This window comes from Microcaecilia unicolor, chromosome 9 (genome assembly GCF_901765095.1).
Source record: "Microcaecilia unicolor chromosome 9, aMicUni1.1, whole genome shotgun sequence".
NCBI classification, from domain to species: Eukaryota; Metazoa; Chordata; class Amphibia; order Gymnophiona; family Siphonopidae; genus Microcaecilia; species Microcaecilia unicolor.
In genome coordinates this window covers 90653257-90670899 of record NC_044039.1, presented here as the reverse complement: position 1 = coordinate 90670899, position 17643 = coordinate 90653257, and the positions used below count along the sequence as shown (strand labels likewise).

Sequence of the window (17643 nt, the reverse complement as noted above, 5' to 3'; positions counted from 1 at the left end):
GGGCCGCCCTTAGAGATTGCCGGCATTAGAGATGGCCTCCATTGGTTTTCGCCGATAATGGAAACTAATGGCGGCCATCTGAAACCCGACTAAATCCAAGCCATTTGGTTGTGGGAGAAGCCAGCATTTGTAGTGCACTGGTCCCCCTCACATGCCAGGACATGAACCAGGTAACCTAGGGGGCAATGCAGTGGATTTCAGAAAAAGCTCCCAGGTGCATAGCTCCCTTACCTTGTGTGCTGAGCCTGCCAAATCCCCCCCAAAACCCACTACCCACAACTGTACACCACTACCATAGCCCTTAGGGATGAAGGGAGGCACCTACATCTGGGTACAGTGGGTTTTGGGGGGGGATTGGAGGGCTCCCATTTACCACCACAAGTGTAACAGGTAGGGGGGGATGGGCCTGGGTCCGCCTGCCTGAAGTGCACTGCACCCACTAAAAACTGCTCCAAGGACCTGCATACTGCTGTGATGGAGCTGGGTATGACAATTGAGGCTGGCATAGAGGCTGGCAAAAATGTTTTTCAATTTTTTTTTGGGTGGGATGGGGTTGGTAACCACTGGGGGAGTAAGGGGAGGTGATCCCTGATTCCGTCTGGTGGTCATCTGGTCAGTTCGGGCACCTTTTCGAGGCTTGGATGTACTACTACTACTACTACTTAACATTTCTAAAGCGCTACTAGGGTTACGCAGCGCTGTACAATTTAACATGGAAGGACAGTCCCTGCTCAAGGAGCTTACAATCTAAAAGACAGGTGTATAATCTAAAGACAAGTGTAGAGTCCGTCTGATAGGGAATACTATATTGAAGAGGTGAGTTTTAAGCAGAGATTTGAAAATGGGAAGGGAGGGGGCTTGGCGTAGGGGTTGAGGAAGATTGTTCCAGGCAAAGGGTGAGGCAAGGCAGAATGAGCGGAGCCTGGAGTTGGCAGTAGTGGAGAAGGGAACTGAAAGGAGGGATTTGTCCTCTGAGCGGAGGTTACGGGCGGGAACATAGGGGGAGATGAGGGTAGAGAGGTAGTGAGGAGCCGCAGACCGGGTGCATTTGTAGGTAAGAAGGAGAATCTTGAATTGTATGCTGTATCTGATCGGAAGCCAGTGAAGTGACTTGAGGAGAGGGGTGATGTGAGTATATCGGTTCTGGCGGAATATAAGATGTGCGGCAGCGTTCTGAACGGATTGAAGGGGGGATAGATGGCTAAGTGGGAGGCCGGTGAGGAGTAAGTTGCAGTAGTCAAGGCGAGAGGTAATGAGAGCGTGGACGAGAGTTCGTATGGTGTGCTCAGATAGGAAAGGGTGAATTTTGCTGATGTTGAAGAGGAAGAAGCGACAGGTCTTGGCAGTCTGTTGGATATGCGCAGAGAAGGAGAGGGAGGAGTCAAAGATGACTCCGAGGTTGCGGGCAGATGGGACGGGGAGGATGAGGGTGTTATCAACTGAGATGGAGAGTGGAGGAAGAGGAGAGGTGGGTTTAGGTGGAAAGACGAGGAGCTCGTTTTAGACATGTTCAGCTTCAGGTGGCGGTTGGACATCCAGGCAGCAATGTTGGATAAGCAGGCCGATACCTTGGCCTGGGTCTCCGCGGTGATGTCTGGTGTGGAGAGATATAGCTGGGTGTCATCAGCATAAAGATGGTACTGAAAACCATGAGATGAGATCAGTGAGCCTAGGGAGGAGGTTCAGATTGAGAAGAGAAGGGGTCCAAGGACAGATCCCTGGGGAACTCCAACAGATAGTGGGATGGGAGTGGAGGAAGATCAATGAGAGTGTACTCTGAAGGTGCGGATGTGAACAAAAAGGGACCAAGTAAAGTCGGCCAAATGCTCGTCAGGGCCGGCCTTCTTTTTTCCATTATCGGCCGAGGCCGGCCATCTCTTAACCATGCCCCCGTTCTGCCTTCGGTACACTGCCAACACGCACCCTTGAACTTTGGCTGGCCCTGCGACAGAAAGCAGTTGAAGCCAACCAATATTAAAAATAGTGAAGAAAAAAGACCTCAGGTAACACAAGAGCTTCAAACAACAGCCCAAAGCTATATATTCAATCATTAGTCATTAAAAAAACCTCCACTTTAAGTCTGTAATATATCAAAAAAACAGTTGGGTCTTCTACACAAAGTAGGCAACACAGTCCAGTTATAGAAGAAACTTCACAACAGTTTTATCAATCATGGCAAATCCAAATGGCAACATCAAAAGCCATAGAAAACAAACTGGAACAAGTCTGAAGTACTTATCATAAAGCTGAGAACAATAAATAATCCCAACAGAAGATCCCTGTTTCACCAGACGGCATCATCGGGGGAGACTTCAAAATGGCTGCAGGAGGTTCCAGATTCCAAACGGTAAATATCCTGTCAATCAAACGTAATGATGTTAGTAACAAAGCAAAATCACACTGCTTATATAGTTAATGGAAAGCTTTCCACTCAACCATGGAATTTAAGCCTCCAAGAGACATAGTTTGAAGCATAAAAATCCACCATTGCTCCTTCCCTGGGCCTGCCTTTAAAAAGCCTTGGTGGTCTAGTAGCCTTTTTGGGGCAGGAACATCCTGAGTTGCTCCTGGTCCCACTGGTTGCATTGTGAAAATGGTGAATGAGGCTGCCACAGGAGGTCGTGACCACCATTTTGGAACTAGGAATGTCATGAGAAGGAAATTGTTAATTCTCACGCCATTCCATGTTCAAAAATGGTGGTCGTGACTTCTCAAGGCAGTCTTGGCTGGCATTTTCACAATGCAGCCAGTGGAGGCAGGAGCAACTCAGGATGCTCCTGCTCCAAAAAGGCCACTAGACCACCAAGGCTTTTAAAAGGTAGGCCCAGAGAAGGTCTACTGGGGAGGGCAGAGTTGGTGGGTGGCCCAGGGAAGGAATGAATTTCTTTCAGAAGAAAGGCTGTCTAGGGGGGACAGACTTGCGGAGGTAGCGGAGGCAGGGTCACATTTTCAGTTTTGGTTCTGGCTGAAACAAAGTGGCAGATATTGGCCACAGTTTAGTTTTGGCCTCTAGTGGATAAGCATATTTATAGAAAGCACAAAAGTCTCTCCTTGTGTACTAATTAGAAAAAACTTATATAAGGTAGCATCTCACTGGTACTTAACACTGGAAAGAATTAAAGAGCTATATCTAGGGGCCTCAGATAAGTGTTGGAGGCAGTGTGGGGAAATTGACATTTATCTGTACATATGGTAGATGTGCCCAAGGGTCCAGGATTTTTGGACAAAGTTGACAAAGATTGTGACTACTAAAGGGGTTGTGAAGGTGGCAAAAAGAACCCCAAATTTGTTTTTTTTTTAAGGCTGGAAAACAGGAAAAAGGGACAGATGGGAGAAGTGCTTACAGAGAATGGGATTGCTGGCTGTTAGGTGAAATCGCAGCATACTAGAAATGTAGAGTATCCTACTCTTCAAGATTAGCTGGGGGTGATGAGGGAAATGGGGCCTCTAACTAATAAATGAAGATCTTGTTATGTTAAAGAAAGGGAAGAATGGAAGTATCTTCAAACGATTTGGGGAGACTGATGCAGTCCCATGGGAAGGGAAGCAGGGTCGTTGTAGGCTTGGAGAATTTTGGATTGGAAAGCCAGTAATGGGAGAGTTGGAAAGGGTTTGAGGGAATATCAGAAGGGGAAGAGGTTTCCTAAAAGGACCAGACGTCTGAAGGACCAACAACCATCTGGCTCAACATGCATTTAGGTGAGGCACGTATGAAAGAGTAGGGGCCCAATGGAAAGGGAGGGAAGGGGGAAGAGAGGGGATAGAAGAGGCAGACCGGTTAATGAGAATGTATTTTGCTAGTTGATTAGTATTGATGTTCAAGTTCTTTTGATGTAAAAATTCATTAAGTATTTATTGAAAGAAAAAGAAATGTATACTACTAGAGTAAAGCTTTAGTTGAGCTTTGCTTGTTCTCTAATGAGAATATTAATTTCTGAAGATTATTACATAAGTACATAAGTGTTGCTATACTGGGACAGGCAGAAGGTCCATCAAGCCCAGTATTCTGTTTCCAACAGTGGCCAATCCAGGTCACAAGTACCTTGCAAGATCCCAGAAGGAGTACAATACATTTTATGCTGCTTATCCTAGAAATATACACAACTAGAAAATGGTGGGAGCACATACTGCTGTATGTATCATTATATAATTAAATGGAAGTGTCTCATACAGTCACTAAAGCACCATAGCAGTGTGCTGTATCGAAGCAAACGCTTATGTGACGTTTTTTAATCATAGACAACCTCCAACCTCCGATAGTGCAAATACTTGCTTAATAAGTGCCCTTAAAGTCTTAGTGTTTCCTAATATTAATGTCCAAGTGAAAAAAACTTTTTGTTATTTTTTAAGCACTATCGGTGTACATAAAGCTTAAAAATAAATAGGCAGGAACACACACTTATCTTGATATTAAAGATTCTGAAGTCTTGTTGTGGTTTGAACATCCTGCATTTTCAATTCTCTTTAATAATCGCACTGTTCTAATGCCGGTATATACATACAGCACTGTGTGCTCCCACCATTTTCTAGTTGTGTATGTTTCAATAAAATTAGGTTGGAGTGTTGCCATTTTCCCAATTTTTGACAATTTTTATCCTAGAAATAAGCAGTGGATTTTCCCATGTCCATTTTAATAATGGTATATGGACTTTTCTTTTAGGAAGCTATCCAAACCTAAACCCTGCTAAGCTAACTGCTTTTACCACATTCTCTGGCAACGAAATCTAGAGTTTAATTATACACAGTGTATGTTTTCTAGTGAAAAAGGTGCCGGTACTCAAATGCCAGGCCATCCTTCAGGGGTGGAGTTATCACTGAAGGACCCACCCCACGATAGCCAGGCCCCCTGCAACTAGTCACAGAATCTACAAGAAGGCAGAATTGGTGTGTAGAGCCTGAGCTCTTTTATTAAAACTTGAGGACCATCTGTCAATTTTAGCAGATAATGGAAAAGGTGCCGGTACTCATTCCCCCCAAGTACCCCCTCAAAAAAGCCCTGATTATACATTATTTTCTCCGATTTGTATTAAATTTACTACTTGTAGGTGTATTGTCTATCATGTACAATATCCATTTATTGTCTGATTTGTTTCAACAGTAGCAAGTCCAGGGGAGCTCTACTTTTAACTCAAGATAGGGATGCATAACTTCTTATTTTAACCCTAACTGTTAAATGTAAAAAAAATAAGCCACTGCTTTTAACTTTCTAAAAAAGAGAATTGTAAAATGCTAGAATGAATAAAAGGGATTTAAGTAGCTGTAGCTCCTCTGACAGTAGTCTAGTTCTCAGCAAGTTAGTGTCTTAGTTCACTCAAAGCGTGATTTAAGAATTTGACACTCATAGGCAAGACCAGAAAACAGATTCCAGAGAACCATGGGTGAGGGAAGGAAGGTGCTCTCAGAGAGACAAAAATTGAGGAGCCAGGAGAAGAAAAGACCATCACATCACAATGGCACCTCTTTAAAGTAGATAAGGGCCTGTAGCCCTTAAAGTAAGTAGGGGCAAGTTCTTTTTCAGCCTTCAAAACTTGGCACCCTAGACAGTTGCCTATGATGCCTATGCCTGAGCCTGAGTCCTCTAGAGACTGTCTCTTGTTGAATAGCCAAATATTATGACCTCTTGGCATTATTTCTGAAAAAAAAAAGACTCCATGAAATACAAACAATACAAAACTGAGTGGCCTGGTTTGGCCACTGCTGGGCTTGAAGGATCTTTGGTGTGACTCAGTATAGCAATTGTTATGATTTCATAATCTCAGTGGTTGTAACTGAGTTTCAGGTTGGCACATTTTAGTCTCATGTTTTATATATATATATTTTTTTTTCTTTTTTTAATGTAGGATTATTTAGGAGCTTGCATTGTTCTCACTGCAGCTGTCACATCCATTACAAAAGGACTCACTTCTAGTCTTGTGGGCCTGGGACTTACATATGCTTTAACGGTATGTACTTGAATGAAATTACAGTGCTTTTTCTTTATTTAATTTAGCTGTTTATTCCTTCTTTGAACTTGTAACTGTGTCTCTTGAACCAGTCCTTGGGGCACAGTCAGTAAAATTTTCAGGATATCCAAATTGAATGTACATCAGATAGATCTAGCAAAGGAGGCAGTGCATACAAATCTATCACATGCATAATCATTTTGGATATCCTGAAACCTGACTGGCCTGATGTGCCACACAGATGGGTTGAAAATACCACTCTAACTTTGAAGTAGCCATCAAAAATGAGTCTGATGTTAAGCATAATTTTATATTAAAATATATATTTTCTGGACAATTTTGTGCAACATTTTACCTTAATAAAATAAGGCTGACCCTGTGAAATATATTTTTTATAGTTTCATTCCAGCCGATATTCAGCGCTATTTAAACAGCCATGAATGGCTGCTGTCTGGTTAAATAGCATTTAGCTGGCTAACCACTATTCAGCAGGAGATAGCTGGCTATCTCCGCTGAATATTTGTGGTTAGTGCATAGCAGCTAACCGGTTATATCACAGATATAACCGTCTATCCGTGAATATTTAAGCACCGCCCTGCTAAGTTTAGCAGCAGCCAAATTGGACTGCCTAAATAGCAGTCCTATCTTCAGTCACAATTTTTATTTATTTATTTTACATGCTTGATATACCGCATGCTGCCTAACATAGGCTTCAATGCAGTTTATTAAAAAAAAAAAACAATTAAAAAACCTAAAAACTTAGAAGATAGAAAAGAAAAGAGGAAGGAAAAGAACAAAAGGGATTGGGGGAAGGAGGACACACCACAGAGTGAGGAGGGAGCAGAGGGAAGGGAGAAAGAAGGGCAGAGAGTCACAATAGGAGAGCTGATGGGAAAGGTTATGATGGTAATGCAAATGAAATTCTGAAAAGGTGAGTTTTTAAGACTGATTTGAAAGAAGCAATGAGGGTTGATCCCGATCCTGATGCGGGAGCTCATTCCAGAGTTTAGGGCAGAATCTTGAGTGCAAGTAAGACAGATAAGAGAAGGTGGTGGTAACTAAGAGGACAAAAGATTATCGGCTGATTTAAGGCACCACAAAGCAAGTACGGAGTAAGAACCTTGTTGCGATAAAGAGGGGCAGAAGGGGCTCTAGATTTATAAACTAACATCACAGGCCACATCTCCTGTCTCAGTTGATTCTATGGATCTCAGTGGAGTGGGTTTGCTGCAGTTCAGATCACATCTCCTGCCTTAGTGCATTCTCTGGAGCTCAGTTGTTTGAGATCTGCTCTGTATGTAGCAGCTCTTACCCAGCGGCTTCATTGTCTAAGGAGTTTGCCATGTTCTTGACTGTAAATGTATGGAGCACCTTTGCTTGGCTATTCATAATACTGAACATTCCAGGCTGTATGATACCTTTATGGGTCAAAGGAACTATTTTTTCTCTGTCTCCTTCCACTGGTGGATGGATGCAACCCATTAGTCTAGACTGGTCTTGTGGGACTAAAGGAATGAAAATATCAGTTAAGACATAATTTCTCCTGAATCTAGGCACTCAGGTTCTGTTACAGAATAAGCTCCTTCTGCTTACTTTTGGGGCACTTAAATGGAGGTGACTATAGAATCACCCCCATAACAGCTCCAAAGAGACCATATGTGTGCAGCCAATACAGCAGGAGACTTTGCTATTGCTGGTTCAGTGTCCTTGATTGCCTTGACAAGAATGCTGTCACATTTTAAGAGGCCTAAGCAAAATATTATTTTAAAATGTATCTAAACAAAGTTGTTAAATTAATTCACCTAATTATATTTCCACTATGTTTTTATATTGCGATACAGGTAACAAACTACTTAAATTGGGTTGTAAGGAATTTAGCAGATTTGGAGGTGCAGATGGCAGCAGTAAAGAAGGTGAACAGCTTCTTGAATATTGAATCAGAGAGCTATGAAGGCACCACAGGTACAAAAATCTTTCTGTTTTCTAATGTTTTAAATTAGGGTTTTGACTTGGTTTGCATATGTGTAATATCTAGCTTTTGTCTTTAATTTATAAATTGCTCCTAGATTTAAAGAGAAATGATTACTATATTTCATTTATTTATTTATTACAATTTCTTGATATACCACTGATGATTCCAGTAATGTATTTCAGTGGTTTAGAATGCTACATTTTTAAAAGAGAAAGGAAGGAAGAGGAGGACTGTGTTAAAGGAGAACCAGCAATTTATTATGAAGGTACCAAAAGAAAGGCAGGTAAAAGGAGCATGGAATGAGAGGGGAGAACTGAGCAGTGACAAGAAGAAGATTAGGATGGATTATGGATTATAGGGGTGCCTTTCAATAGCTCTAGACTTATGCCTGCTGACATTCAGTCTTAGTGGACTGGAGTTTTTCATTGAGTGAATGAGAGTGATTGACTCTTTATCAAAAAGAAAGCAGAGTAAAAGAGACTAGCTCAAACCCTACGACCTTCTGGATTTGTATCTGGCCCTGGCTTGCGCTCAGCTCAGTACATGGAGTAGGAGAGCAAAGAGAAAGAAACTGTAATTGTTGTTTTGTGACCCAGGTTGAGGGTGCCCGAAAGATGCTAGTGAGCGAGACTGAGATGCGGGTTACATCTCTTCTGTGGATTGAAAATGTGTATTTGCCCTGATATGGCAAAAATGACCCAGAAGAAAAGGCAGCATTTCTAATCTTGCGTTCAAGAGTGCTACTAGTTAGGGCAACTTTTTTTCTTAAATACCCACGCAAACACGTGAAATATAAGGACAGTAAATTTTTTTTGTCTTCTCAATTATCTATTGGGTTCTTTTACCAAATAGCGGTAAAAAGTGGCTTTAGAGCGGATTGAAAATGTGTATTTGCCCTGATGTGGCAAAAATGACCCAAGACAACATTTCTAATCATGTGTTCAAGAGTGCTACAGATTGAGGCAACTTTTTTTCTGAAATACCCATGGAAATGCATAGTGAAATATAAGGACAGTAATTTTTTTTTGTCTTCTCAATTATCTATTGGGCTCTTTTACCAAATAGTGGTAAAAAGTTGCTTTAGAGCACCCTTACATGGGTCATTCTCACACGCTAAGGTCATTTTTACTGCTGGGGTAAAAAGGCCAATTTTCTGAATTTTCAATAATAGCCACACGCTAATGTGACATTAGCACATGGCCATTAGCATGTGAGAGCCTACCTGCTACCTACTTTGAAGGCGGTAGGGACTCATGCACTAAACCTGTGGTAATCAGCGTGTGGCAATGTAGCTGCGCTAACCGATTGGCACAGAACACTAATGTTCTTCATCCCTCAGACCTGTCCCCTCCACCAAAAAATCTAAATATTTTTTAGCACATGGGTAGTGCATAGAGATGGCAAACTTACTGTGGGACACCTTTGCGTGCCCCGCAGTGCGCCATATTTTGCTGTGGTAAGCATATGTTAGTGCTTACCGCAGCTTTGTAAAAGGGACCCTATATTTCTAACTGATAAGGCACCTTTAACTTCTCATCTTCCTCTCCAAAAGTAGATCTGCTTCAGGTGATAACTAACTTATTAGGGCTTCTTTTACAAAGCTGTGCTAGCGATTCCTGCTAGGAAATGAATGGGTTTCCTCTCATTTGCTGTGCAGGAATCGCTATTGTGGCTTTGTAAAAGAAGCCCTTAGGAAATGCGCATATTATATAGACAACCAAATTCTGAGCTGTTCTTTTTCTCCTCAGAATTTTGCCTTTTTTATAAAATGCTCCATGATTCAATGCTCAACACTTCTTAATGGAAGACTTTTGGGCTCATTTTCGAAAGAGAAGGACGCCCATCTTTTGACACAAATCAGAAGATGGGCGTCCTTCTCCCATGGTCATCCAGATTGGTATAATCGAAAGCCGATTTTTAACGTCCCCAACTGCTTTCTGTTGCAGGGACGGCCAAAGTTCAAGGGGGTGTATTGGAGGCATAGCGAAGGCAGGACTTGGGTATGCCTAACACATGGACGTCCTCAACCCATAATGGAAAAACAAAGGTCGTCCCTGACGAGCACTTGGATGACTTTACCTGGACATGTTTTTCTTACGACCAAGGCACAAAAAGGTGGCCGAAATGACCAGATGACCACCGGAGAGAATCTGGGATGACCTCCCGCTACTCCCCCAGTGGTCACTAACCCCCCTCCCACCCTCAAAAAAATCTTTAAAAATATTTTTTGCCAGCCTGTATGCCAGCCTCAGATGTCATACTCAGGTCCATCACAGCAGTATGCAAGTACCTGGAGCAGTTTTAGTGGGTGCAGTGCACTTCAGGCAGGCGGACCCAGGCCCATCCCCCTCCTTACTTGTTATGTTTGTGGAGGAAACAACGAGCCCTGCAACCCACCACAAACCCACTGTACCCACATCTAGGTGCCCTCCTTCACCCATAAGGGCTATGGTAGTGGTGTACAGTTGGAGGTAGTGGGTTTTAGGGGGAGTTTGGGGGGCTCAGCAGACAAGGTAAGGGAGCTATGTTCCTGGGAGCATTTTATGAAGTCCACTGCAGTGCCCCCTAGGGTGCCCGGTTGGTGTCCTGGCATGTCAGGGGGACCAGTGCACTACAAATGCTGGCTCCTCCCACGACCAAAGGGCTTGCATTTGGTTGTTTCTGAGATGGGCATCCTTGGTTTCCATTATCGCCGAAAATCAGAAACGACCAAGTCTAGGGACAACCATCTCTAAGGACAACCAAAATTTCATGATTTCATTGAAATGAAAGATGGACGTCCATCTTGTTTCGATAATACGGGTTTCCCCGACCCTCCATCGGGACGTTTTGCAAGGACATCGTCAACAAAACTTGGGCATCCCTTTCGATTATGCCCCTCCACGTGAATTTGGGGTATAGATTTTTCTTTTTCAGCTTTTGGTGGGGTTTTAATATGTAATCTGATTTCACTTTCTTTAACAAGATTATTCTTATGTATTTGATTTAAAAATGTATACATTAAAAAATATATATATATTTTTTTGGAAGCCAGAACTGTTCCAAATCATATGCCTATACTAGCTTTTACTCCTATTTCTAGATCTAAGGTAATTTAAAGGAATGTGAAGCATTAAAGATTTAAGCTGAAGACTGCTTGGTAGAATTTTCTTGTCGTTTCCTTAGATTTCTCTTAGATTGCCTTTTCCCTTTACTATTACTTATTATTGAGGTTGGCGATACACCTTGCTTATTTTTTTCTCCTTTTTGTTGTCATTTGGTTTTCTTTCTTTTTTTTTTTTTTACTTACCGCTTTATTTTCAAAAGAGAAAGACGCCCATATTTCGACCCAAATCGGGAGTTGGGCGTCTCCCGTGGGCTCCCAAATCGGTATAATTGAAAGCCGATTTTGGGCGTCTTTAACTGCAATCTGTCGCGGAAACAGCCAAAGTTGACAGGGGCGTGTTGGAGGCGTGGTGAAGGCGGGACTGGGATGTGTTTATCGGCCGAGGAGAGATGGGCGTAAAAAAAGAAAGGCGTTTTTAGCGCAAATTTGGATCACTTTTTTTGGACCCTTTTTTCACGAACAAGTCCCAAAATGTGCCCTAAATGACCAGATGACCACCGGAGGGAATCGGGGATGACTACCCCTTACTCCCCCAGTGGTCACTAACCCCCTCCCACCCAATAAAAACAACTTTAAAAGGTTTTTTTTCCAGCCTATATGCCAGCCTCAAATGTCATACCCAGCTCCATCACAGCAGTATGGAGGTCCCTGGAGCAGTTGTTGGTGGGTGTAGTGGACTTCAGGCAGGTGGACCCAGGCCCATCCCCTCCCCCTACCTGTCACACTTGTGGTGGTAAATGGGAGCACTCCAAACTGCCCCCAAAACCCACTGTACCCACATGTAGGTGCCCCGTTCAGCCATAAGTGCTATGGTAATGGTGTAGAGTTGTGGGGAGTGGGTTTTGGGGGGATTTGGGGGGCTCAGCACCCAAGGGAAGGGAGCTATGGACTTCAGGGGTAGTTAACGTTTTTTAAAATTGTTACAAGTGCCCCCTAGGGTGCCCGGTTGGTGTCCTGGCATGTGAGGGGGACCAGTGCACTACGAATCCTGGCCCCTCCCACGACCCAATGCCTTGGATTTGTTCGTTTTTGAGCTGGGTGCCTTTGGTTTCCATTATCACTGAAAAACAATACTGCCCAGCTCAAATCCGCACAAATCCGATACATTTGGCTGGCACAAACCGTATTATTGAAAAAAAGATGGACGCTAATTTTTTTTCGAAAATACGGTTTGTCCCGCCCCTTCACGTACCCGTTCTCGGAGATAGACGCCCATGGAGATAGGTGTTCGCGTTCGGTTATGCCCCTCTTAGTGTACTTATTTTGCACATGTATATACTTGATGTATATTTATATTATTTCAAAATCATTTTGTAAAAATACGAGTAAGCATTACAAAAACTTCAGATAACAATCCTGTCCCAGAGCTCTATTGAAAAATTTCAGCAGGGGTGCTTAGACTTTGAGGAAATATAGAAAGGGTCGTATCTTGTGCATTGTGAGTGGAAGTGTGTGTGTGGAAGGCAGTGTGATCTTGCAATGGAAGTGCCTGAACTCTGGACAAGGCCTAGGCAGTGGAATGGGGTGAGCCACTAGGGCCACTAGGGCCAAGGCCCAGCAATATTTTGCCCAACACAGCATCAGCAACTAGAAAGCTTGGCTGCAGCATCAGAGATTAGTGTAGTTGGTCCTCGAACCAAAGCGAGGATGTTCTGTCCCTGCTAGGGGCATATGAGAGAGTTTAGATCTTCCACGAGGGAGATTCTCTCTCTCTCCCACAATGGGAGGTGGGGGGGGGGGGGGGGGTGGGGGGTGGAGAATACTTTTTCTTACATTACATTAGGAGAAATGGTACTTCCACATGGGGAGTGTGGTTACTTGATCTGCCATTGCTGATAGGTGATTTTGTTTTTCTCCTTTCCAGGCTGGGGGAGCAAGGGAAGGTTTTTATCAGCATAGGATGGGAAAATTTACCCTGCTGCTGATAGGAAGGAAGAATATAGAGATGCCCTAGAGAGGAGTGAATGTTGCCACAGGTGGGAGGAAATGAAGAGATCCACCATGCTAAGCAGCTCATGCACTTCAGGGCACTCACTGTGTTGGATTTCAAAAGATATAGGCCAACATAATAATGCTTTGTGGGAGAAGTTGTTGTGGCCTCACTTGTGTAATCAAAATTTTAAATGCTTGTGCAAAAATTCTGTACATAGTACAATTATTAGAGATTTTGCATATTTTTTGTGAGCTCACTTGAAAACCTTTTTACTGTGAATTTTATTACTTAGGTCCCTACAACTTTCTGTAAGTTAAATAGCTGGATAAGATTATTAAAAATAAAAACAGCCATGGAAAGTAAAATTTGAATTATATAATTACACATTAATATTATTCACATTTAAAAACATTTTTTTTTAGATCTTTTACAAGTTCCTGATGATTGGCCAAAGGATGGGGAAATCAGAATTCATGATTTGTGTGTTCGATATGAAAGTAACCTTAAACCGGTGCTTAAACATGTCAAGGCTTATATTAAACCAGGACAGAAGGTACAGTGTATTATACTTTCCTCAGCAGAGCTTCTTATCTTTAATGGCCACATCTGTCCTACATTTCAAACTCATTTGTGTTAAAGACAGAGGAGTAATTTTATAAAAGAGCCCCTATAAAAAAATGTGAAAACCTAATCTGTTTTATAAAGGTGTCCTACAAAATGGTGCTGGTTTTCTCTCTGCAGCTTAAACATAAGTAGGCTGATCATCATCCATTCAAGTTCTTCATTAAGGGGTCCTTTTACTAAGCAGGAATTACCGCGTTCCAATCCAGAACTACCGCAGGAGCCCAGTGGTAGTTCCCACCCTTAGCATGTACCATTCAGTGGGTGGCGTTAAGGGCTCTCCACCGAAATGGCCATGTTGTAAGTGATTCATAACCGCACGGCCATTTCTTTTTCCCAAAAATGGACAACCTTTTACCCGTTGCTGTACAAGGAAGCCTCAGCGCACATCAAAGGCATGCACTGATGCTAGCAAAGGCCCCCCCCTAAGACCATTCAGTTTAACTAGCACTCAAAATTATACACAGTAGGTGTGGCCGGTGCCAATAGTATTTTTTGACTATTGAAGAACCAGAATGGACTAATCCCAATATGAGAGATATTGGGATTAGTCAAGATTTTCCATCGCTTGTAATACATCATTTGTGATTTATTTGATTTAGCGTCTGTGTGATCTAGTGTATATTGAAAAAACAATGTGCCTGATAATGCTAAGATTAAGGGGTCCTTTAAAGGGGGTTGGCGCATGGCAACAGGCTTGCCGCGAGCCAGTCCGGAACTACTGCCCGGCTACCACAGGTGCCCAGCAGTAGTTTCCACCCCCAGCGCACATCATTTCCAGTGCTACAAAAATATTTTCTATTTTTGTAGCACCGATGCTTACCCAGTGGTATTCGCTGCCCGGTTACCACCAGGTTAACACCTGTGGCGGTAAGTGCTCTCCCTCCAAAATGGCTGCACAGCAAGTGGTTCACTTACCACATAGCCATTTCTTTTTAAGAAAAAAGACAACTTTTTACCGCTGCGGTAAAAGGGGGACTCAGTGAACATCAAAAACACGCGTTGACACTAGCGTGGGCCCCCTTTTACCACAGCTTAGTAAAAGGACCCCTAAATGATCACAAGTCAAGAATTAAAACTGGAAGTGAATTGGTGCCTCTTGTTGCTCAATGGATTATTTTATAAAAGCTACACGAGTCCATATTTAGGCACAGAAGCATAGATAACTGCCAAGGGTGCCATATTTTGAAGGCACCAAATACTTGAGTTAAACATGAGCCTGATTCTTCTGGCTTTAGGATCATGCTTTGTGATCTCTGAGGGAGACACCACCCCTCTCTAATCTCGCCTAGGTGCTTTAAAGTTGTAAATCCAGTCCTGATGCAACCCTATATAGAGTGGCATGTTAACAAAAGACGTCCATCTCAAAATAAGGATGTTGAAGTCTGTAAGTCACATACATTTTAAAACAGAATCTGATGACATACAGCCTGTTCTAAAATACTTGAGAAATGGACATCCATGTGCTGGTGAATCCAACATAAACACCCATTTTACAAACCGAAACGTCCAAATTTTGAATCGGGCAGAATAAGGGTCATGAACATCTCTGTGGCAGCATAGGAACATCCATGTCATAAAATGGGCATATAGACATCCACTGTCTTTACTGAAGTCTTTTCTTCCACCTATGTAAAATATTGGTTGCATGTATATACGCAGACTTATTAGGGTTGAATGCAGTTTCAGAAATCTAGTGCCATAGCCTGTAACAAGCTTATGCCAATTATCATACTTTCAACCATATTGGCAATGGCAAATGTTTATGGCTATAAATATCAGACATTATTTTATTTAATTTTTCATCCCTCTGCCTTTGCATTTAAGCATAGAGGGCCAAATTCTATAAATGGCACCTTAAAAATTGATGCTGATAAACCACGCAGTTAGCGTGATTCTATAGACTATGCATAAAGTTAGCTGTAGTTTATAGAATATGTTCATGTGCCATTCTTGTGACTAAAATTTAGCCGCACCCATTGCTAATAGGAGACTTTGTTTCATGACTTGTCTGGGAATATGTTTGAAATGATTTTATTTATTTATTTATTTATTGCATTTGTATCCCACATTTTCCCACCTATTTGCGGGTTCAGTGTGGCTTACAATAAATACATTGTGAATGGTGGAAATACAGTTTGTTACAACTCGGTTATGGATTACATTGTGAGTGGTTATGCGAAAACAAAGTTAAAGTGTCGTTAAGGGAATAGAACAATGGAGAAGAACAATGGAACAATGGAAAAGAAACAACGGGAACTAATAGGGCAACTGAACAGTAGTAGAAGAACAATTCGGTATAACATTTTTCTATGAGTAGAGGTATAAATGTGGTAAAAAATTACGGAGGATGATAAATTCCTAGACCCCTGATGCAGGCCGTTAGGGCCGAAACACGAGTCATGTCGGGTCCTCTTTATTGTTATTGAAGATTGCTGCTAAATAAAGATTTTCCCTGGACAACATCTGCGAGAGATTTTTTTCTTCCACTGTTTATTGCCTGGTGCTTGCCCTCAGTGGAGCTTTTTCTTCTGTTTGTGCTTGAAAAATTTTTAAAAAGGCATTTTTTACAGGTGCGTTGAAAAATGATTTTGCGTGCGCCCAAAACACACGTCTACACTACTGCAGGCCATTTTCGGCCCATCTTAGTAAAAGGACCCCATAGTTGTTTGAAATGCCCACAACCCATCCATTCCATGCCCATGACCATGCCCCCTTTTCAACTGCATGCATTAGAATTTACGCGCACTGCATTGTAGAATACACCTAGAAAGTTGTGTGTGTACATTCTTATTACAGCCAATTAGTGCCACTAATTATTTGTTAAATACCAATTATCAATGCTGATTAGCTTGCTAATCAATTAAGTTGTTTGCGCAATTTGGCCATGCGGCTAAATTAGCATGCACAAGTTAAGGTGCCATATATAGAATTTGGAGGAGAGTGCATATTAATGCCATTTAACACACATAAATGCAATGGCATGCTGTGCATTAATGTCCATTTCATGGTAACCAGTCCAAATAGAGTTCCAAGCATCTACCACCCTCTCTGTGAAAAAATACTTCCTGACATTTTTCTTGAAGTATTTTTTCACGGAGAGCGTAGTGGATGCTTGGAATGCCCTCCTGCGGGAGGTGGTGGAAATGAAACCGGTAACAGAATTCAAACATGCGTGGGATAATCATAAAGGAATCCTGTTCAGAAGGAATGGATCCTAAGGAGCTTAGCCGAGATTGGGTGGCAGAGCCGGTGGCAGGAGGCGGGGATAGTGCTGGGCAGACTTATACGGTCTGTGCCAGAGCCGGTGGTGGGAGGCGGGGCCGGTGGTTGGGAGGTGGGGATAGTGCTGGGCAGACTTACACGGTCTGTGCCCTGAAAAGGACAGGTACAAATCAAGGTAAGGTATACACAAAAAGTAGCACATATGAGTTTATCTTGTAGGGCAGACTGGATGGACCATGCAGGTCTTTTTCTGCCGTCATTTACTATGTTACTATGTAAACCGGGTGGTAATCATCATTCTACGCGCGTAGACAATTAGCACACAGTTACTGCATGAGACCTTACCACTAAGTCAATGAGTGGTGGTAAGGTCTCAGACCCAATATGGATGCGCCAATTTTTATTTATCCTCACATCCATTTTCGGCAAAAATTTTAAAAACAGGCCTTTTTTTACAGGCATGCTGAAAAATGGATCTGTGCACACCCAAAACATGTGCCTACACTAGCATAGCCAATTTTTCAGCGCATCTTTGTAAAAGGACCCCTCAAAGAATTGTATCAGGATGGAGGTGATGTAGCTGCTGAAGCTAGAGAAAGTAGATGAGAAAGACAGAGATAAAGGAGGCGGTGATAGATGCCCCAGGGAAGTAGGAGAAAAGGAACTTCAAATAACAGTAAGGAGAAAGCTGCAGCTATACATCTTATAGGTTAAGACCACTCTATAGGTAGAAATTGTCTACTTTATCCAAATGAAATACATGCTTTAAGAGCGAAACCCAGAGAACATTTAAGACCATTAGCACAGGGGCGTAGCTACGGGTGGGCCTGGGTGGGCCCAGGCC

The 17643-nt window shown here is 42.5% G+C and overlaps 1 protein-coding gene across 1 annotated transcript in view; it reads left to right on the top strand.

Annotated features, from left to right (window-relative positions):
* Nucleotides 1-17643, top strand: part of ABCC9 (ATP binding cassette subfamily C member 9) — a 454126-nt gene that overhangs the window by 408834 nt on the left and 27649 nt on the right. The window contains 3 exon segments of the mRNA XM_030214004.1: nucleotides 5841-5942; nucleotides 7784-7904; nucleotides 13376-13506. Coding sequence (XP_030069864.1) covers nucleotides 5841-5942; nucleotides 7784-7904; nucleotides 13376-13506 — 354 coding nt within the window.